The sequence below is a fragment of the Geospiza fortis genome, unplaced genomic scaffold, assembly GCF_000277835.1.
Source record: "Geospiza fortis unplaced genomic scaffold, GeoFor_1.0 scaffold237, whole genome shotgun sequence".
NCBI lineage: Eukaryota > Metazoa > Chordata > Aves > Passeriformes > Thraupidae > Geospiza > Geospiza fortis.
The window spans coordinates 4,349,799-4,371,822 of NW_005054319.1; the positions used below are offsets into that span (position 1 = coordinate 4,349,799).

The following is a 22,024-nucleotide window of genomic DNA, read 5'->3' on the forward strand; positions in this document are numbered from 1 at the left end:
GCAGGATTTTATTTTGCTTTTTGAAAAGAGAAATGATCGCACTCTCACTTCTCGTGTGGATTTCTAAAATCCTCAAATTTCCAAAGCAAACAAGCCCCAGTCCCAAGGAGCAGAGCAGGGATGATCTTAGCTGTTTACTCTCAGCATGGCAGAGGCACACATCACACCAGGTGCAGGGGAGAGCCTGGCCAGCACTGAGACAGTTCCAGGCAAGCACCACCCCAGGACCTGGAAACTGCCAGGAGAGGAAGCAGCAAGCACCACAATTGGTGCTCTCCCTGTGACATTTCCAGGCTGTTGCTTGGTTCCCAGGTGCCACAACATGTACTTTGCACACGACTGAACACGTTCCTGCTGCCCCCAGCAGCTCCCATGCTCCAGGCTCTCCCAGCCCTCCTGCTTCCTGCTCTTTTGAGCAGTTCACATGTTCCTTCTCCTCTCTCCCCAAAGGCAGCTGCTCCCAAGCTCCTTCTGGTTGTAACCCAATCAGCAGTGCCAGATGTCTTGTAAAATTAATTTCCTTTTAGGCTCTTTCCCATGATGCCAGATTGCCTTTGCTCTCTTAAGCAATGCAGTCTCCCAGCCCTGCTCTGTCTCACGCAATCACCCACATTGTTTCCATACAGACAAAGAAACAGACACCTCTGCACAGCCCAGAGGAAACAGAGAGGCCAAGGAAACCTGCTGCACATGGGCTTTGCCACTTCCCAGAGGCTCTGCTGGGTGTGCCCTGCTGCTCCCAGGCAGTCAATGTCACCTTTCCCCCCCAGCTGGGTCCCTGTCCCCGAGGGAAGGAGCTTGTGCAATTCCAGGAGAGCTGATGGGAATCTGGGACTGCCCATGTTAACAGGAGCAAGCTGGGACAGCAAATCACACCCAACACCCTGGATGTGGAAACAGAGTCCCAAGGACAACAGGGCAGAGCGCAGAGCCTGCCAGAAGCAGGACCCCAGACAGAATTCCAGCAGCTCCATCATGTCTGAGCACATCTGTCCTTCTGGTCCATCAGCACAGAACACAAATATTTCACATCTCAGATGTTTAACTGCTCCCCCCCCAATCCCTCCCCCAGAGCACACCAAGGGAATACCATACTTACAGGCACCAAAATCTGTTTGCAGCCAGTGTCCAACACCATGTCCTGTAACATTTTGTCTGAAATGCCACTGAACAAGGTATGTCCTGGAGGCAGACTGGCTAAGTGGAGGTTAAATAACCGTTTAAGCTCACTCAGGGTGAGCACAAACTGTTTCTTAAACGTGGAGGACACAAAGGCCTTCAGTTCCTGGGCGACCCTGTCGATGCAGCCCCCGGGCAGGTGGCCATTGACAGGGTCCAAGGGGCCCTGGGCTGGGTGCAGGCCGTTCACCAGGCCGTTGTTCAGGCCCTCGTGGGCTGAGGTGTCCATGGGCTCCTCCAGGCTCACAGGCTCCTCCTTGATGCGGATATTGGGAACATCTGGCTTGGCCGAGCTGTCGTTGGATTTCATCTCTGCCTTCTGCCTCTGGAACTCCTTCTCCAGCTGCCCATAGTTCTGCTTGACTTTTGCTTTAGCCATGTTGACCCTTTGCTCCCCAGAAACCAGCAACGGATGAGCTGGTGAGAAACAAAAGGTACCATGAATCTCAGCAGGGCTCATAGTGAAATGAAACCAGGAAACATCATCTGATTATGAAATCTAAGGCATAAACCCAGTCTGTTGATTAGATTTTACATTTTGAGGGATTTTGCTGGATTTTTGAGGGCAGTGTGTGTTTGTTTTTCTAAAGCCAAATGTTTGGGGAAGGGTATTCCAGTCAAGGAATCCAAAGCAAAGTGTGTTTGTTCAATCACCAGGGCCTTTTCCACATTTCAGGAAACCAGGATACAAACTGTTTACACATCTCTGCTTGGGACCCAAATACTTCTGTCCAACACCTCTTCTTTTTGTCTTTTAGATTCTGTAGTGGCTGGTGGGGGCTGGTGCAGCCCCTGCCAGAGGCAGCACCAGGATGTCAGCAGGTACAGGGAGGAGTGAGGAAGGGTTAACAGTGACCCTGAACAGCCCTGCAGCACGAGGTGCAAGGCACGAGAGGCTCAGACCCTCTGCTGGTGTTAGTACCCAGTAATGGGGTGAAAGGGACAGGAAGGAGCTCTCTCCCATGGAATCCTGCCCTTCTTCCCCTCTCCACACCCAGCCATCCAAAGGTGAAAGGAAGGGGTGTGTTGGCAGCAGAGGAGCCCAGTCCCTGCCAAAGCAAGGAGGGCAGTGTTTGAGGCAAAGGCATGCCCAGCACACATGCTGTTACCTTCTCTGCTGTTAGGCTCACTAATCCTCTCCAAATAACCCACCACCTAATCCTTCTGAGCAGATCAGACACAGGGTATTGAAATGGATTCATATGCTCCTTTGTCAGTCCTGCTTACACTCCTCAATTGCTCCAGTGTCTGGCACCAAGTCAAATGTCCAGTTAAAACTCTGGAATCTCAAGTTTTCACAATCTTTTAGGATTTTGGAGCAGCTACTTTAATACTCTCACTGGCATCCCCAGTGGAGAAGGATACCAAAACCAGACAGCTTCACACCTCCTTACAGCCTCCTGCCATTACATCCTCCAGTAATTGCTGGGCCCTCAACCACACCAGAGAGCCTCCTGCAAATCAGGGAAGTAAAAAATCACCTCACTCACATTAAGTTGCATTAACATTAAATTGAGAGGTGAGAATTATTTGTGCACTGGCTCTGTCTGTCCTCCCTTCAGGAGCTGGTTACACCCCACAAGCTGCCTTAAATGAGCAAGTGGGTAAGAGATCCAGCTGATTTTACAGTGTCAAACAGCGAGTCCCCAGGGCCACAGACTCCTCCTGGCTCTGCTACAAGGATGCCACAGTAGCTGGTGTCACCCCAACCTCAGTGACATTAGTACAGACCAAGATCTGTCTTAAATATTCCAGAGGAAAATAGTAAGAAAGAAAATACATTAAACAAAACCAGTCTCCACCACATTCAAAATAAGAGAGGAACAAAACATCACTCAGGAATACAGATGGGCAGATGAATACATGCAAGTGCTTCAGCATGATCCAAGCACAATTCCATTTACCTGATTGTGCCTCTTGTTTCTTTGGTGCCAAGTGCTCCTTTAAGAGATTATAGACCTTTTCTAATCTGAAAGACAAAGACACAATATTCCAGGACAGTTGCAGTTGTTATGTCTGCATGCAGCCATGCCAGCTTTAGCCATTAGCTAGAACATTCCATCTCTCCAGGAACCAGGAATGACTTTAGGGATGCAGTAACACCTCCCACCACACCACTGCCTGGGCACTGTGAGGGAGAGACTTGGAGGCAATACAGATCACATTACCTATCAGTGTCTACAGAACCCTTGTACTAAACAGTTCTTTGCTTTTAGCTTATTCCCCAAAATACAGTAAAATATTTACTTGGCCTGAATGCCCATCCACAGCATCTGTTGCCTCTGAACTATATCTGGATGCTTCTTAACAAAATCTTCATCGTAAGGGAGCATGAACTCCCAACCTTTGTTTATTCTTGCCACAGACATGTGCTCTAGGAAGTCTTTCACATCTTCTGGGCAAAGCTAAAAGAAAAAGCAAAAGCATAAATAGCATGGAAGTCAGTTTAGCCAGGACAGATGCAGCAGTGAGCGCTGTGCATGGGACAGGAGAGCTGGGCTGATCTGGTGTGCATGGGGCACCTCTGTGGCACACACCCAGCTAAGTCAGAGATGCTCATCCTGCTCTGCAGCACAACACTTTCACACACTGTCAAAAGCCCAGGACTTCAGAGAGCCGTGGTGATTAATCACCCCAGAGTCAAATAGCTCATGGCATGTTTTGCAAAGAAAAGGGAGTTTCCAAACTGAGATGAAAAGGCTCTATGGGGAAGAGAAGCATATTCTACAATGTTAATCTTATTTTAGAGCTGCAGGCCAGACATGCTGCACCTACACATGCCCAGCTTTTATGCAGCACTGGCTCTTACATTCCAAAAATAGATGGTCTGTGCATAAACTGACTCATGTTTCATCATTTTAGTGCATTTAAAGAATTTGGGGTTTGTCCTTTTGACTTAATGTTCCTCATTCATTTGCTACTTTTAACAGAAAGTTCAGGTGCCTGAGTTACTTTAAAGTTTTTACTCAGTATTGCAACTGGCAAATGCCAACAGAAGAGCTGCTCTTAAGACACCCAAAGCAGAGCAGCTTCTGTGGGCTGTGTAAGCACCTTCAGTCAGCTCAATTCAATCTGTGCCCAGCTTTCCACTGAAACACAGCAGAGGACAGAATGCATTCCAGTGGCTCAGCTACAAGGTCAGTCTGCAGTTGTGGAAAATTGTGGGAGCTGCTCAGAATGTTTTTCTCTAGAAAGAGTATTATCTGTACCTGTTCCAGATGGAGAGCAAAGCAGGCACTGTGAGAGGAAAGGCTCACAGCAGCACGCACTATCTACACCCACACAGCAACATTTGGCCAGCTTATCACCACCTTTGGATTTGGGAAGAAAAGGAATCCACTCACTTTTGTAACTGCTGCTACTTCCTTTCTCACCACCCAGCGGTCCTGTGTGAACTTCCACATCTAGAAGGGAACAAAAGAGGAAAATCTAACAACTGCATGTAGCAGTGGCTTTACTGAAGTTGTAGCAATCAGCCTGTTCAACGATGTTACCACAAAAATAGAACCCCCATTCCTTTCAAGAATGTAAAAGTAAGTGATTCTCAGCCAGCTAGGGGGACAAACATCTTCTGGCTCCTTCTGTCCTCAAAGCTTTGAGAGTCCATGGTGTGCCTTGGCAAACCTATGACTACAAAAACTACAAAGAATCTCCTGAACTCAAACTCCATTTAGTTTCAAAACAAAAAAAACACCCAACAAAACCACTGCAGTGATGCTGGGACCCCAGAAGTCACTTCTCTCATACCTCATCATCAGCCTAGGGACACTCTCCTTGCACTCCTAGGGGCCTGTGCAGGCTGATGGCTGCTGCCCTTCAGCAGCACAGAGCCCCTGCCAAGTGCCTGTTCCCTTCTTCCACCCCCATCACAGTCACTCAGTCATGCCAAGATGTCCTGTCACTCATACACTTGTCCCCAGGTAGGGCACAGCCAGGTGCTCTGCACAGCAGCTGCTGAGGGCAGGCTGACAGGACTTGGGCAGAACACTGAACATGACCTTTCATTTCTTCCTGTCTCCGTTAAATAAGCTACAGCCTCTTTTAGTCTGTGTAGATTAATAATGTTGTTAAGAATCCAAAATCTCATTACTGACAATTTCTTCCTGGCCTACAACATCATCCATGCCTCCTTCTCTCCCATTCAGCTTCTCTGTACCCACAAACACACAAACCCAATCCACTCACTTTAGGCCACAGGGCATTTCTGTTTCAAAGCACAAGAAGTCCATAAATGTTTTTTAAACTTATTAATAACTTCACACAAATATAGGGAAATAAAGTTCACTTTTTAAGCTAGAACACATTTTCTCCACAGATGTCACACAGCATTAAATACTATTTCTGAGTCTTAAAACCACACATTTCTCTTTGTCTGAAAGCCAGAAATATTGATCTTTTCTATTTCCTAACATTTAAACTTTTTCCTTCTTGTAGTATTAATCAGTAAATTATTTGCCTTTAAGATCAACACAGATCCATTTCTCATAGAAGGTATATTTGACATAATCCAAATGAAAATAATGTATCTTTTCATCCTAAATATTAAAACAGTATCCCTTACTTAACTGAGCACAATAATTCTGGTCCCTGAACTTTACACAAGATATGTCACCTAATCTGCTGTGTCCTAAACACTTATGTCACTGGGTCACACCTGAATCCAGGTCTCCATCTGGCAGTGTCTTGGGCAGCCACCAAGAGACAAGGAAAAGTCAGCTTCAATCACCATCAGTTTGATCTTACAGTAGTACTGTAATACCCTTAAAGTCTCTTGCACAGCATTCTCCAGTTCAGAGCTAAACCTCATGAACAAAGTCTGCAATAACAGTCAGGTCTAACTGAAACAAATGAGAGCTGTGCACTCAGACCTGCTCTGGTGGGGCGGAAGCCATAAACTGATTATGAACTTAGGAACCACTTAGGACCTTAATTCTTTCCATGGTTAGTGAAAATAAACACAATGCAGAGGCTGTTCCTTTTTGCTGTGGTTATGTGTGTGTTTACAAGACCCATATTCATTTCAACTTCCATGTGCAGCTACTGCTCACAAAAGGTGCTTGGGGAACAAAGTCCTTTCACTGATTAGCAGCCCTAGGGAATAAAGTCCTTTTAAAAGATCACCAGTGCATGCTCAGGGAGCACAAGGCTTACCCACACTGCCCTCCTGAGCCCTCAGTCCTGAGCCCTTGGAAACAGAGCTGGAGAAACAAGCACTTCATTATCCAGTCCTGGCTGTTCTGCAAGCCCCACACTGAATTGTGGGGGCAATGTGATAGTGCTCTGCAGCATGTGCTAGAAAGGGATGAATGCTGCTAATGACAGATGATCTGAGCCTGCCAGGCAGACACAAAGTGAGCCTACACCAACATTCCCACAGCAGACTTGTAACAACACCTTCAGGATTAAAGCACAAACAACTTCCTTGGAGGAAACACCTCGCTGCAGCAGAGCAGAAGAGTTTTGCAATGTTGTGGCCTCCCAGGCAAGCCTCACCTGTGTTTTCATTAAAAGCAACAAACACTTTTATACTTACAACAAAATCTCTCCCTCTACAGAGCACTTCTGCAGGAACTCCACTATGGGGACTAGAAGTATCTTTCGGGTAGAGAACATCACTGTTAATTAAAAAGGAAGAGAAATTAGTTACAAGGTACTCCAGAAAAATGGCATTAGTGAAGAGTAACATAACAAACATGCCCTCCCTGTTCTGCAGTTAAATTATACCTTCATGCAAAGCGTGGTTTTCATTAAAGGCATTAACATTGGTGTAATTACACCACTGAAATTACACTAGTACAGAAAGGCTTAGACCAGCAAAGCACAGCCTTGTGGCAAGCAAGTGTGTGCAACACAGCTACAAGCTCTGCTTTGTTCTTGCAAAGCCTACCCTCCCTTGGATCCATGTAAACAAGATCAGAATGATCCTAAGAAGTGCTTAGGCTAACCTGGTATGCAGCCTTGAAGGCAGCATTTAGCCAAAATGCTGATGTACGGGCAAGACAGTTTTTTATTTCCTTCCCAGCAATCAAGGGTTTAACAGAACAATATTACAAAATGCCATACTTGAATCAACAGCCCCAAGACCAGCATTACTGTGTGTCTGTGTCCTTGTCTGCTTGCAGGGCCAGCTGATTACATGTGTTACCAGGCTCTCCAAAGCCCCACAGCAACTCAGGTTCATGATCTTGATCCTACCCAGGCCAAAGAAATGGGTCCCCACTCTGTTCAAAGCTCTGATGTGTGCTGCTTTGTGCCCAAACATCCCATTCACTAGAGATCCTCACATCCTCCTCAGACTAGCAGCAAAGAATCAGCTATAACCTAAGAACAATCTGAATGCTAACATACTGTCTCTTAAGCTGCTCCCAGTATCCTCCTGTACCAGCTGGAGGGACAGCAGGGTTGCTGTAAAAGCTGGTCACATTGCTAATACAGGCCTGCACCACAATAGCTGAAACATCCTGCTGGCATACTTGGACTGGCAGCTGATGCCATTCATCCTAACACAGCTACTCCAGAGACTCTGCATGCAGGGCTCCACACAGGTAAAAAAAAATCACACTGCATTTTAGATTTCAGTTCCCAAGAGGATGCTCTATCCTAATAAACAGGATGATACAGACTCCAATTCATGTGGTACACTCAGCACCTCCATGCTTGATTTATTGAGGGTAGTTTTCAGCTGACAAGAGCAGTATCCACTGATGAACAGCAACAGGACTGCACAGAGATCCTTACAGGACTGAATTTTGCTAAGATACTATAGCTGACATTGGTTTAATTTTCTGTGTTTCTATTTGATGCCAATCTCTGCAAGAACTCAGCTCTCTCACAAAAGAACATGAGTGCAGACATCAGAAACCTGCCACAACTCAGATGCAAAAACACAGATTACATCACTGCTCAGCCACAATCCCACTTGGGGACCGGTACTAAGGCATTATCCTTTCACAGCAACCTTTTGGATACAGAATAGTTGCACTGAGATGCAGACAACACCAAAGGTTTCACACGCGAGTTGGGAGCGCGGGTGTTCTGGGCTGAGGGCGGGGACACAAAGCCCGGGGGCCTGGAGGGATGCCGGGGCGGTCCCGGCGCGGTCCGGGCCGGTCCCGGGGGGATGCCGGGGAGATGCCGGAGGGATACCGGGGCAATGCTGGGGCGGTCCCGGAGCGATGCCGGGGCAATGCTGGGGCGGTCCCGGAGCGATGCCGGGGCAATTCCGGAGGGATCCACAATCCCTGCGGATTGTGCCGGGGACAAAGGCGGGCCGGGCCGTACCTCTTCACCACCCAGTTTCCCTGGACCAGCAGCGCCACCTGCTGCACGCAGCGCAGCACGGCCGTGGGGTCGGTGCCCGAGCCCAGCAGACCCAGCAGGTTGGCGAACGGCATCACCTTCACTGCAAGGCAAACACAAGGAGTCACAAACAGCGCTCACACACCCAGGAACGGGGATTCAGCGTGTGCACGGGCAAAGACTTATCTTGGGGAAAGAAATAAAGCCTTAGGTATACCCCCCTGTGCTGTAGGCATCATCTGTTCTGAAAGTAGCTGCTAGTGTTACAGCAGAGTTGACTGGCTGAACTGGTCACAAATTAATAAAACAATAATTTAAAAACCTCAACCTATATCTTTGGCAATATCTGTAAGCAGAGATACCTCACAAGGCAGGCCGCTCCTGAGGCAAAATCCTCAGGATTTGCTCTCATCAGAGAGTAACCCTAAAGAGACAAAATAAAATTCCTAGGTGACACACATGAATTGTGTATCATTAAAAACTTCCCAGAAAATGCCAAAGGGCAGGCTGTACATGCTCAGACTGCCACATTCCAGGAGATACTCGCTGAATGTGTATCCAGAAAGCTATCATCAAATTAGAAATTTCTAAGAGTAAATTGATGGCAAGTGTATCAACAGTCAAATCAGCTGTCTCTGCTCTTTTTATGGAAAGGCTTGGGATTTAGATTCTTCAGAGAATCAAAGAGCCAGACAGTCTGTCTGATAGGGTGACAGAACTGGTAATACTGGGGAAAGCACCTTATCTGAGGCAACAAGAAGTCACAAAGTGAAGTGCAAATGTATTACAAAAGCTACAGACCATTCTTCATCAGGATCTTGATCTGATCAGCAAGGGGTAAAGTCCTCAGCTGGGCCATAGAAAGCACATTGCTTGGAGCCATTGGTTTCTCACTGCAGATAAACAGATTTGCAGCCCATGAAAAGGAGAATCCAGCCAATGTGGACTTTGAACACTATGTACAAACACTTACTTCTCTTCCTCTACGCTTGGAGGCATCAGCATCATTAAATATTCACTAGAAGAAAAGGAAACACATTCTTTAAAATGCTTGTCTTGAGATTTGCCAGGTTTAAGTACAATAATTTCTCACTTAGAGTAAACCTGCTTGTGTGAATCTACAAAACAAACAGCCTGAAAAGAGCTCTCCCTTCCACTCCCACTTCCTCAGAACTAGTAAAAGCTACTGACATTCATCTGCCCAAAGTGAGAGTATGAAGTAAATGTGAGTCAGAATCCCAGCTCTTTTGTACAGCAGAGGTATCCAAACAGAGGATGTGCACAAGGAAATATATTAGACACAGGTGATCTGACAGCCATGAGCAGGGTTATGTGAAACCCCACACACACAGAGAATCAGGCCAGCAAAAAGCAAAATTTCTGTCCCACCCATGCAATTACCAGTGCCTGTGAGAAAGAATCACATCCAAAAGACTCTTCAGAACAGCTATCACTGATTTACAAGAAAAATATGCCAACACCATTACCAGAGCCAGACTCTGCCACTTCACTATTACTTGGGCCATGGCTGTCCCAGGTGACAGGGAAGCACTGACTGCATTATGGAAGGCTCCTGTAGAGCTGCAGTCACCAAGAAACAGACACAAACACCTTTCAAGTAGTTTCAGTTGTCCCCACAAATCACAAAGGGAAGTTTTGTAAGATTTGCTAACAATGGAAGTTACTGGCTACAGAGTATTAATTTATATTAACCAGAAGAAGCTTTTGTTTTAATTTTCCTTTGCAATATTCACAGTCCAAATAATGTAGGGCTGTGATAACGTACAAGAAGCTACAACCCTGAGTAAAAACATGAGGTTTTAATCTCAAGGGTATAGGGAAACAAAGAAAGCAACCTCAGTAAGATGAAAGCCAGTTTGCTTCTGTTCTTTTAAACAGTTCAACTTTTTTTAAACAATTCAACTTTGGTCACAAACAGGATTTTCACAGAGCAGATTTTTAAAGAATATACCTGCTTATTACTCTGAAAACAATCCCAACTAATTAATGCCATTTCTGTAGGAAACCACCAAGCTATTACCTGGGAGATTTAATTAATTCTGTGTTTTCAGCAAGGCCATGACCTTGACTAAATAAATACTGGCGCTCGTGCTCAGAACGGCTATCCTGGAAACAGGGAAAAAACAAGAGTCATTATCACATACTGAAAATATACAGAATGCCAGACAGCTGGATTTCTCATTCCAAACTATGACCACCCTGTCATCATTCCACCACTTGTTCCACCTTGCTACCTGATGTTCTGCTTTCACTTCCGTGTATGATGCTCATGTGATGTGGGAACATTTCCCTTGCTGTGCCTTTGAAACCTCCTGACAGACATGCCCAAGTTAGCCAAACAGGATTTCTCACACCTGACTGAATGGGCTTCCCAAGTCTTTCACAAAGACCAGTTTATAATCCAAGACCCAAGTGATTCTTACACTCAGATCTCCTTTATATTTGTCCAGCTCTCAGTTTTGAAGTGTGGAGACTCCAAAGCATAATCCAGCAGAGGAGATACAGAGCACTTCAGGGTCTGTTCCAGCCTGCAGAGCTCCTCTTCACTCTTTTGATGATTCCCTGATTCCCATGGGCAAAGATTTAAAAAAGTTCTGAACTTGGCTGAGCCTCCAGGCCCAGGCAGCCTCTTCAGGAGCCAGCACAGACCTACCTTCAAGCCATAATAATGCAGGTGAACCCAGTGCTCTTCTGCCTGTCTCTTCTGCAGGAACTCATAGGACTGAACACGTCGCTGCCGAGCTTGTTCGGTCTCAGGGCGGGAGAATCGGACCTGGAAGATTTGGGCATCATTCAAAACAGCCCTAAAACCCTTGGGAAAAGCCCATCTGCATTACTGATTTGGTGTATCAGTATCAAACTAAGGGCCCCAGCTGCAAGGAATCACCCCTTGCTCTCAGTGCCATCTTTATGCCTGTGCAACAAGGGTGAGTCCACCTGGCCTCCCCCACCCCAGCCCACGTCAGCAGGACCAGCTGAGGTTTGCTGTCCTTTCATTTCACTCTGAACTCTCAAGCTTTCTTGTGAACTGTTGCCTGAACCAGCATAAAAAGGAAAATGTGGACATACAGTAATTTGCTTAACATCATCTTCAGCTTCATCCTGGGATGAATCACCACCTGCCAGAAAACACAAAAGTGAACACACTGCTGCAGTGAAAGAGCCAAAGCCAGTCTGGGAGCCCATGCAGGAAGACAGCACACTGAGAACTCCATATGTATGGATTCAATCCCAGCCTGCCAAACTGTGCCATGTATGACAGCACCACACTGCTCCTGTGATAGGACATCCTGCTGCCATGGCCTTCCCAGTGGCAGTGGGGACACAGTCCCCACCACCACCCTTTGTCACTTCCCAGCACCTCCCATCCCTCTGCCGATCCCTCACACTGTGCCCATAAAAGCATTTAGGCAAAAAAAGCAAAATCAGTGAAACAATCTAAGAAATGGCCTAATAATGACTGTGTTGTTAGAATAAACACCTTCAGAACAGAATGACTCTTCCCAGCCACATTATAGAGTACTTGTATCTCACCTCCCCTCAGAAAACACAGCTGTGGAGAATTTACCTTCATTAGCAGCTTCTCTTTCTCGGTGTTTTGCATCAGCCTTGTCCAAGTAGGTAAAGCTTGGTCTCAGCTGAAGAATTCCATGTAGTGGAGTCAAGTGAAGTTCACCTGAAAAAGAGAATTAATGATGGTCAAAATTGATTTTTTCCACTGCACGAGGACACAACTTTTCATTATCTCCCTGTCTCTGTAAAGCCACAGCTTCAATTGAGCATAAATATTTAATACAGCAAAACGTAAAAAAGGATTGAAGTGAAAAATTCATCCAGTGCTCAGGATTTCAAGGGAATATGAAAGATCAAGACTTGTTTCTGTAATTTTGCCTTTTGTGTTGAAACCAGATCTTGCAGAGAGCCACATTCTGGCACACGCCTGACCCATAGTCCAGAAGACCCCTAGTAAAATAGTAACCACTGAAAACAATCTCCATATTGTCATCTCGAATGACCCCCGGACCAAAACTCTGTGATGGGCTGGGCAGTCAAGAGAGGGACAAAAAGTGCAGAACAGGAAAATGAGACAGACACAATTAGATTAAGAAAGCAATATAAATAATAATGATAAGTTCATATTACAAGTGCATATTATTTCAGGCCACCATGAACTGTTAAGATTCTGGAGGCATTTACAAACCCAGAGTGCTTTTACATGATATTTACAGTTTTGCTAGACCTACTCAAGGACTCTTGGGACATTGACAAGGGAAAATTTTCCTTTCTTCAAAGACCCATCAGTCAATTAAAACTGAGGCCCAAAAAAAAATCAAATAGGTCTTATCTTAACACTGAAATGAGTATGTTTCCCTGATGGAAGGGTTAAGCAAAAGAAACTTACCTTTTTTATAAACAGCAGCTGCATAGCGGGAAACATTACTGGCAGCCTGGGAAGAGCAGAAAGTTTGCTTGTCCATCAGCTTCCTGCAGGCAGAGGAGGGCAGTGAGATGGCATTCCACAGGCAATGTGGCATGCAGGTGCCACAAGTCTGAAAGCACCAATTCCCAAAATGGAATCTCAACAACCGCACCAGACAAATAACCATCACTTCTGTCTGCAAATCTGAATTCGTGATGCAGCCCAAAAATGTAGGTTACTCTCAAGAATACTTGCTACAGAACAGAGTCCAAAGCAGCCACTGGTGGACACACAGCTATCTGTGCTCACCCCAGAAAGGAAAGGAAGGCAAAGAGGACACCTACGAGGAATAGGTGCTTGTTTCATCTGTACAGGTGCCATCCACGTTGAGAGCGATCTGCTCTCCCTTGCTGCGACAATAGTTCGGATTCAAAGTATCGATGGCCATTTCCAGCTCAACCTAAAGAATATCAGGGAAAGACAGCTAATTACCATGGCACAACCCCAAACATATCAATTAAAACCCACCCCCACACTTTCCATTTTCAGAGGTTTACAGCAAACTTAAGTACATAAGCAGCATCATTCAAATCCACAGGGCAAATCTCACCCAGAGCTGAACAGCACATAGATGGGTTTGGTATGGTGAGGTCATTTTAACAACAAGCTGGAGATACAAAAACTCCCACGTACACAAATGGGATCAGAAAAAGCAAAGTTCTTTAGGCAGTCCTGAAATACACATTCACTTTGCTGGATTCCTTCCATGACACTATCAGTCCAATTTACTTATCAGTACAGATCAGGTGTACAAGCAAGCTCGTTCAAGCCTCCCCATCACTGAGGAACCATTCAGAATCCCTCATAAGATGGATCTCCTAGTTTGGTACCAAGAATACAAAGTAACTCTGTCCTCTTCAGAGGCAAAGGCCTCCATTCTGCTAATTTGAGACTGCAGCACTCAGCACTGACTTCAGTTACTCCTGACTTTCACTTGTCAGAGCATTGTAACAAGATCCAAACCTTTAGTTATAAGAAGAACTATTCCCCCCCACTTTAAATTTCAGACCAATGTCCAAAAATAAGCATCCTCCTGCATAATAATTCTATTTATATATTATGACAATACAGAGCATATTCTTCTTCAGGGCATGTCAAAGCCCTTATAAATTCGTGTATCACAGCTACCATCTTATTTTTTCTTTCCCTTTATGTTATTCATAAACTGAACTAGTTTCAAGTCCCTGGATGAGACAGCATATTTACAAAGGTTTGTACAGGGCTTACAGTGCAAATGTTTGCTGATTTTAATAAAAGACATCATGAACACAACATGCATTCTAACTCCAAAGTTCACCAAAGCATTTCCCTTAACCATTTCCCAGAACCAAATTCAAGTAACACAGACATTTACTGCTGCAGTTTTAAAATAAGATATTGTAAAATAATAGCCAAATTTCTGGGATACATTTGCAAGCAAGTGCAATGATTGTGGCTTTGGCTATACTTTACCTGTACTGCCCCAGTGATTTCAAAAGGACTCCTGATGATTCACTGCCAGGCAAGAAAGAAATCAAGACTTGCACTGACACTGAAACAGAGGATGGCTCCAAGGCTCAGTCCTTCTTCAACCCTTCTCTGAATACTGTACAGACCTTTTCATTAGAGCTCTTTTCACACAAGCACGAACAGACTGAATTATCATCAGTAACTACGTTTCCCTGAGTGATTCTGTTTTCTGTTAAAATAATGGCTTTCCCACTATGATTTATAAACTTTTATTCTAAACTCTACCTTACAGACACAGTAAAAGACTCTTCATACCTTCAAGCACAGAGATCTGGTCCTGCAAATAGCTGCATGGTTAGAACAGCTCAACAGCATAATGTGCTTTTCTTAAGTACATTCTGCATATCATAAAAAAACTTCTACAGACTGGACTCAAATGATGACCAACCTTTTGCTGCTTTGGTTTTATCTTCGCTGACAAATGTGTAACATCATCGTAGGTCATGGAAGCTGGGCGAATGGGATACTGCAAAACAGATCATTTCATACACCCCTCTTTTCTTAAAGATCAAAGAATTTCACAGAAATCAACTCAATTTCCCCTGTCCCCTCACATGCATATCCACTTGCCAGATCTCAGAGACAAGACACCCAGAAAAAAACCATTAATTGACTGATTTGTGAGTCATCAGGGGATTTGGGAACATGACCTAGAAAGTCTTTTGTTTTCCTCCCAGCCCTCTGCTTTTGTCCCTTCACAGACCCCTTCCTGCCCCTCACAAACCACAATAACCTGTAACACATTAGTCCAGCAGAAAAAGAAAACCTTATCCCTCAGCATTAACTCTCTGTAGAGTTATTAGAAGTAAAATATCTGTGGGTCTACAAGTAAATGTTAGTTTAGAAAGTACAGGCCACACGTTGCTGATCAGGAGAGTAGATCCAGGTTTAGCCACATGAGTCTCTCTTCTGACCTCTGGGAATGCTGAGAGGACAGTGTGCATCCCAGTGAGATCTCCCAGCACAGCAGCATCCTGCCAAAGCTGCCAGGTCTGCACACCCACAGACCCCACCATAACCAGCCTCAGTCCTGCCTCCAAACTGACACCCAAACAGGTTCTCTATATCCCAGACCTTCGCAGACTGAAGCATTAAGTTACAATCTTTGCATTTATTTTAAACAAACTATCACTGCATAAAAGTTAACTGAAATACCTGAAATAGATAGAGCTTCTCCAGTAGACTTCTGGCCAGGAACACGTCAATCTAAAAAGCAAAACAAATAACCTTCATCAGATGCCAACTGTAATAAAAGTAGAACCCTTAGAGCTCAAATACTGACAACATTAGCTTTTCATTATGAACTCTAACATAAAATAGATTCATGACTCTCCTGCCAAAAGTTTCCTCTCTACTGACTTTGACATGACATTCTACATTCGGCCTTTTTAAAAACCAAACCTAAAAATTCCACTACAAAGAGGTAGCAGACAGTGGCTCTAGCTGTTTTTCCTCTCTAAGGAAACTTGGCAAACAAATGTGAAAGAGGAATTTTTTTCCTCCAAGGATCTGAAGCAAATCTGTTATCACAATTATAGAAAGAGGAGGAAGTTCTCAGTTTGGCAGCACGACTGAAAGGTAAGTTCCTTACTGGTATTTTATAAAATCTTTCTGAATTAGACAAGACACACCCACATCCTCAAGCTGGTTCAATACTTGCACTTGGCCATCAGAACTGAAAATGCACAGATGTTTCATGAATAAGACATATGGAAGCTGCCATTTCAGATACACTCCTGACAATTGCCACTCCTTTTCTCATGGCTTTTCACCTTCTATGGATTTGCCCTTCCTTGTGCTTCTGGTGTGTAAACTCACATATTATCAAGTGACAAGACACCGTGGCTATTTCTTGGGACACAGCAGTCCTTTAAAGAAGTCCAGACTCAGAACACAACTCCTTACTTCAGCAGAAGACATGAACACTGCAGATTCATGTTTAACAGATCATCAAAGTCATTCCAATTTTTTCAGCTCCCAGAGACATGCAATGGAGTTCACTGGAAGCACCCAATGGTAGAAGCAAATCCCCACCTTCTCTTCTGCCATGGACAGATTACAAAGGGTGAAAAACCTGAGCTGCATCTGCCAACATGGACAAAATATTCTGGCAAAACAGATACCATGGTCCACACAACATAATTCTTTGCATAGCCCCAGCCGTTGGTTATAAGACAATCACTGATGTTGATGACACATTGTTTCAGCAGTGTAGGAATACTGGGAATTGTAGTAATAAAAATAATTTTAAAATTCTTATGTACAATCATTGTTGCTACAATGCACATTTACCTCTTGTATAATTGGATCATCTTCTTCATTTGCCATGCTAGGATAAAACAAAGCTTTTTCTTGGCTTATTCCTTGGCACAACCTGAAAGAAAACAGGAATGTCATATGAATCATTTCATCTGTGTCACATACCACATGCAGCCTAGAGTATTGTTCAAGTTAACTTGGTTCCTTTCAGTGATAATCTGTTTAGTCTGTACTTTGAAGGAATGTATGTGTTTGCATGAACAGGTCCCTGATACTCAACAATCTTAACCAAAGGCCACAAAATTCTAGAGGCAAGCAAATGTCTCAAAAATAGGTAAACTGCTATAACTTCTGTGGAAGCTTCAGTTACTAAGAAAGCCCTGAACTAGTGCCTTGAGGGAAAGACAGCCCTTTGCAATTGCATAAAGTGTATCTTTTTTACGCTGTGCAACAGTAACACACAGGCAGCAGCTGTTTTCCAGCCACAACTGGCCCTGCAGGGTCACTGTCTCGGATATTCCAGTCTGGGAATACCCTGACTTTGGGTCCATCTCCCTGACAAGCTGCAGCCTTGTCTCCTGACCTGCCACTCTTCAGATTGTACTGCTAAATGAGAGCTCCAGAACACACTGCTCAGCCTTTCCTGGAATCCTCCAGAAGCAGCAGATTCCTTTCCTGGAATCCTCCAGAAGCAGCAGAACAGATTTTTCCTCGCAACTACGCCAACTCCAATGAAAATAAGATTCTGATATTAACTGAGGACTTGATACTCTGGAACAAAGGTTCATTATGTTCAATCCAGTGCTGGAGTCAGTGTCGTGCCTGGTTCAGACCTCTGAATAAAAAATGATCTCTCAGCTAAATCAACAATAGTTTTCCCCTGCTGAAATCAAACAAAAGGATTTACAAATTATTCGGGATGCCACTGCAACAATGTTACATTAATCAGCCAGTACTGGTCAAGATAGGCATAAAAAAAGACGACCTCTCACAAACTGACCAAGTAAAGTTTTAGCAACAAAGATGATCAGGCAAAGAAAAAAAATCTGTTCAGGAACTCTCCCTCATTGTCCTCACTCCTTGAGGACAGCTTACTTCTTTGCTGGATTTCCTATGGAGGAAGAGAAAGAGACACAAGCAGCATCCAGGATCAGCTGGGAACTGAGCAGCTGGGAAAGAAGGAACCCAGCATCCATTTTACATCTAGAACAATGGCATTTTTTTCAAATACTCAAGCCACCACACAATTTAGGCAGCTCAGTATATTTCAGCTGACATACAGGCTTCTCAAATATCACACTAATGTACACAGAGGTATCTAAGAAACCTTTCAGAGAGGCTAGACATTCTGCATACAAATGTTATTAACATTCATTCAGGCTTACAGTGTTTCTGCCATTCCACCTAGAAATATAATTCCATATTTTTCAGTTACATTCTCTCCGCTACCAAAAAAGTGCCCCTCCCAGTACTGAGCTGGCATTCTCCACTTCTTTATGCACCAGCATGTCCCAGGGTCTTTGTACCATACATTTGTATTTGAAAATTTATGCCTCAGTATTTCAGATTCCTATGTGAAGTAATTTTGTAGAAATGCAGAACACCTTCACAGTAAAAAGCCAGTATCATAGCCACAGGCTGGGCTGTGAGCAAAACCCTGAGAATACGATATCTGACTGATACCAGTGTTTTCTGTGATCAGGCACCCAGTTCCTCCCAGAAACACACACTGATATGTTTTAAAGAAATGAGGTTTGTCAGTTCCGTTTTTGCTTTCCCTGCTCACATCCCCAGGTAGCCCAACACCTGAGAGCTCTGCAGACATGGCACAACTGCAGTTTGCACTCAGCACAGAGCTGATGGTGGGAGGATGCCCAAGGTGTGTGAGGACATGTGGTAACACCCAAAGGTGGGACACCTGGATCCAAACACCCCTTCCCCACACTGGGAACCACCCTTCCCTTCCTGACAGCCTGCAGGCCAAGTATCTGCTAGGCTTGTTCTCTCTCTTCTGAGAAAGTTATTGCACTTTTGAGAAGAGAAATAAAGATTCCCTGGGCTAAGGAGGGACAGAGAAACTCAGCCTGAAGGACCTGGTCTCTGGCCCCTCACTGAACACTGCCTATGTAAATATACACAAAACCTCTTTGTGAATCCATCTGGCACTACTCAGGGGAAATGCTGTATTACAGAAACTACATTTTTCTCTTGGTCCTGTAAAGACAAAGCATGACTACAGATCCTTTTACTGGAAAGTGAGACTGACACATCTATAAATAGGAAGCAGTGTGTCCCAGCACAACTCATAATACTCATGCAACTGGAAGAAATCCTCTGAATCAGAAGGAAGGCATGCAGACACAATCCTATGTCTGATATATGCATATGTAGTGTTAATTTCCACACTTCTCATATACATATATTTATGATACCACACGAGTTACAGAATGGAATCAAACATTAGGAAACAGCAAATATGGTCAGCAGGTTCAAACTTCTTTTGGTAGAACATTTTTGTTTTATGGACTTTCCTCTAATCTGCAAATCAAAGTATAGTGTGAGTTATCAGCTTGCAGGAGGGCAAGAGATATAAATCTTCTCATTTCTCCTGCAAAGTGACCAATGCAAGGACCAATCCCTGAAATTGCTCATTAGCTGCCCATAACACCATCAATGTAGAACCAATGAAGAACAATGTTGTGGTTAAAGAACTGTAAACATCAGTGATGAGGCAACTGAATCCTGCATCTCACTCTGAGCTTAGAAGGTCATTTGAGTATTAGAGATTTAATTTTATTTTACTATCAAAGACTGTGCCTTAACTGCAAGAAGGTAAATTGCAAACCTGCACATCATTTGACACACAGACTCTTAGTCAGGCCTGCAAAAAATGCTCCAGTATTTAATTTTTACCTAAATTTGTCAGTTATAATGGACCCCCAAAGTGCTACCACTGAAACCTGAAATATTCTTCATATAATCATACAGTGCCAAAGAAAGGCCAAGAATGCCTGCTGGATCAGTGCCTGAAAGCATAAATGCTGAAACAGCAGCATGTAAAAAGCGGCATCTCCTGAATCACTACCTCAACTACCTCTGGCACCCAGGCTCCTCTAGAAGGGGCTCTGAGCAGCCCTCTAGCTCAGGGTGGCCCATGGCACACAGTAAAATGGAACCTGCCAGAAGAAGCTAAAGCACCTTCCATACACTTATGGCAATTACCATTTTGACCCAATTACTTGCTTCATTTTCTCCTTGCCTGCAAGCAGCTTTGCACAGTCATCTTCTGGCAGCGAACCCAAGAGGGTTCCTCTGCACCAGGACCTATCTCTGACGTGATGTCACCGCAGCACACCTTTGGGGTTTTACCAGGTTATGCATCAAGCACGAACCTTTCTTTACCACCTCACCCCGTGTGCAGCACAGGCCGTGCTGCCAGGGCAGGGGTCACTGTGTGACACACCTGGTCAGGTCGCGGTGCCCGTCCCGTAGAGCGGCTCGTTGGTCTAGGGGTATGATTCTCGCTTTGGGTGCGAGAGGTCCCGGGTTCAAATCCCGGACGAGCCCGGAAGTGTTCTTTTTTCTCCACCTATCTCTTTCGGTTTTCATTTTTTCCTTTTTTCTTTCCTGTTTGTTTTTGTTTGTTTTCTCTTTTAATTTTCTTTTGTGCGTGCGCGCGTGTGTTTTGATCTTTGGTTCTGTGTCCAAAACCTTTTATGGCCTTTTCTTCTTTGCTTGGGGGTTTCTTGTTTCTGTGGGGTTTTTTTCGGTCGGCTTTTTAAAAATTATTTTTGCTTTTTAAAAAATGTTTTTTGTTGTGGGCTTGATTTTTTGGTGGGAGTTGGTTTTTTTTGTTTGGGACTTATTTGTGGGCGGTTTTTTTGTTTGTTTTGTTTCGTTGTGGTTTTTTTTTCGGTGAGTTTTTTGTTGTGAGTTTGACATTTTTTTGTGCGTTTTTAAATTGTTTTGGGTGTGTGCATTTGGTGGTATTTTTGTTTGATTTGCTTTTGCGACTTTTGTACGATTTTTGTTGTCGGTTTGAGTTTGGTTTTTTTTTTGTGCGTGTGTTTTTATTACTGTATTGGGGGTTCTTTTGTTTGGATTTTAAATTCCAGTCTTCCCGGGTGAAGGAAAGGGAAAAAGAGGAAGGAAAATGAGACAAAAAGGCAGAAAAAAAAGCAACTGCTGGCAGCGGTGGGATTCGAACCCACGCCCCCGAAGAGACTGGAGCCTTAATCCAGCGCCTTAGACCGCTCGGCCACGCTACCACTACGACCGTGCCACTTTTAAGCAGCACTTTTACTCTACACCAGTTTTTTTCCCCGTCTCCTTCACACCTCTCCATCCTCAGCAACCGCTCTGCCCACACACCCCTTCTACCCGAAAAATAAAATGCGGGGAATCCTTTTCAGCCCGTTCCCAAACGGCGGCACTTTGAGTTGCACGATGCACCCAGGGACGGAAGGGCGGGAACAGCTGTGCCCGAGCCCTCCGCGCCGCGCCCGCTGCCACGTGGATGCCACGGAGCAGCGCAGCCCCTGCGCGGTAAGTGTGGCACCGCCAGGGCACCCCCTCTGAAAGCCTAAAAAAAGTTCTAAATTCTAATTTTCCGTTGCAAAGCCACAGCTCACTGAATTTGCAAAGTCAAAAGTCAGCAGCATGGCAGTACTCAGTACACTTGTGCAAACAGGTGGTAGCGCACCTCAGCTGCTGTTCTCCATGAATCTGCCTCTGTGAGTCTCTGGCTGCATTTTGCCTGAAAGTCTGGTGAGTTTTCTTAAAGAATTAATGTTATTTTCACCACTTAACTACAACGGAAGGGTTGTATTTTGAGAAAAATTCCACCTTCTCTAGGGTAAGGTCACATAGCCTTAATGCAGCTTGATTTAATTCTGTCCTTGTGGCAGTTCATTTAAATAGCATAGAGAAAATAAATCTGCTGGAGCCCGGCTGACAGCATCATTCAACCCTTTCCCCTGGCACCTCCCACAGCCTGTCCCTGCACCACCCGGCGGTGCCAGCTCTCTTTCCAGGGAGCTGCTGAAATGGAAGCAAGGAATGCTTTGGTTGGGGTTGGAATTGTCCAAAAAAGCTGTGATAGTCCAACACCCTGCAGTGAGCAGGGACATCTTCAACCAGATTGGATAGCTTAGAGCCCTTTCCAACCTGACCTTGAGCGTTTTTAGGGATAAGGCATCCACCACCTCTCAGGGCAACCTGTGCCAGCGTTTCGGCACTCTCATTGTGAGAGGCTGCAGCACTGCACAGTCTTGCTAA

At 44.7% G+C, this 22,024-nt stretch overlaps 1 protein-coding gene and 2 non-coding genes across 3 annotated transcripts in view; 1 reads left to right on the forward strand and 2 right to left on the reverse strand.

Moving 5' to 3' along the window:
- Positions 1–16,942, reverse strand: part of POLR3E (RNA polymerase III subunit E) — a 24,268-nt gene extending 7,326 nt beyond the window's left edge. Inside the window, exons 1-17 of the mRNA XM_005420379.2 lie at positions 16,781–16,942; positions 15,644–15,694; positions 14,877–14,954; positions 13,264–13,379; positions 12,902–12,984; positions 12,068–12,175; positions 11,569–11,618; positions 11,153–11,272; positions 10,520–10,605; positions 9,452–9,496; positions 9,280–9,371; positions 8,461–8,581; positions 6,713–6,794; positions 4,524–4,583; positions 3,427–3,584; positions 3,084–3,148; positions 1,100–1,596 (exon numbers count right to left, since the gene is read on the reverse strand). Coding sequence (XP_005420436.2) covers positions 1,100–1,596; positions 3,084–3,148; positions 3,427–3,584; positions 4,524–4,583; positions 6,713–6,794; positions 8,461–8,581; positions 9,280–9,371; positions 9,452–9,496; positions 10,520–10,605; positions 11,153–11,272; positions 11,569–11,618; positions 12,068–12,175; positions 12,902–12,984; positions 13,264–13,379; positions 14,877–14,954; positions 15,644–15,694; positions 16,781–16,894 — 1,926 coding nt within the window. The 5' untranslated portion in view covers positions 16,895–16,942. The remainder of the gene's footprint in view (positions 1–1,099; positions 1,597–3,083; positions 3,149–3,426; positions 3,585–4,523; positions 4,584–6,712; positions 6,795–8,460; positions 8,582–9,279; positions 9,372–9,451; positions 9,497–10,519; positions 10,606–11,152; positions 11,273–11,568; positions 11,619–12,067; positions 12,176–12,901; positions 12,985–13,263; positions 13,380–14,876; positions 14,955–15,643; positions 15,695–16,780) is intronic.
- A 3,300-nt stretch (positions 16,943–20,242) lies between these two features.
- Positions 20,243–20,314, forward strand: TRNAP-UGG. Its single transcript has one exon. It is a non-coding gene; the product is annotated as a tRNA-Pro (tRNA).
- A 619-nt stretch (positions 20,315–20,933) lies between these two features.
- TRNAL-AAG lies at positions 20,934–21,015 on the reverse strand. The gene has a single exon. It is a non-coding gene; the product is annotated as a tRNA-Leu (tRNA).
- Between the last annotated feature and the right edge of the window lie 1,009 nt (positions 21,016–22,024).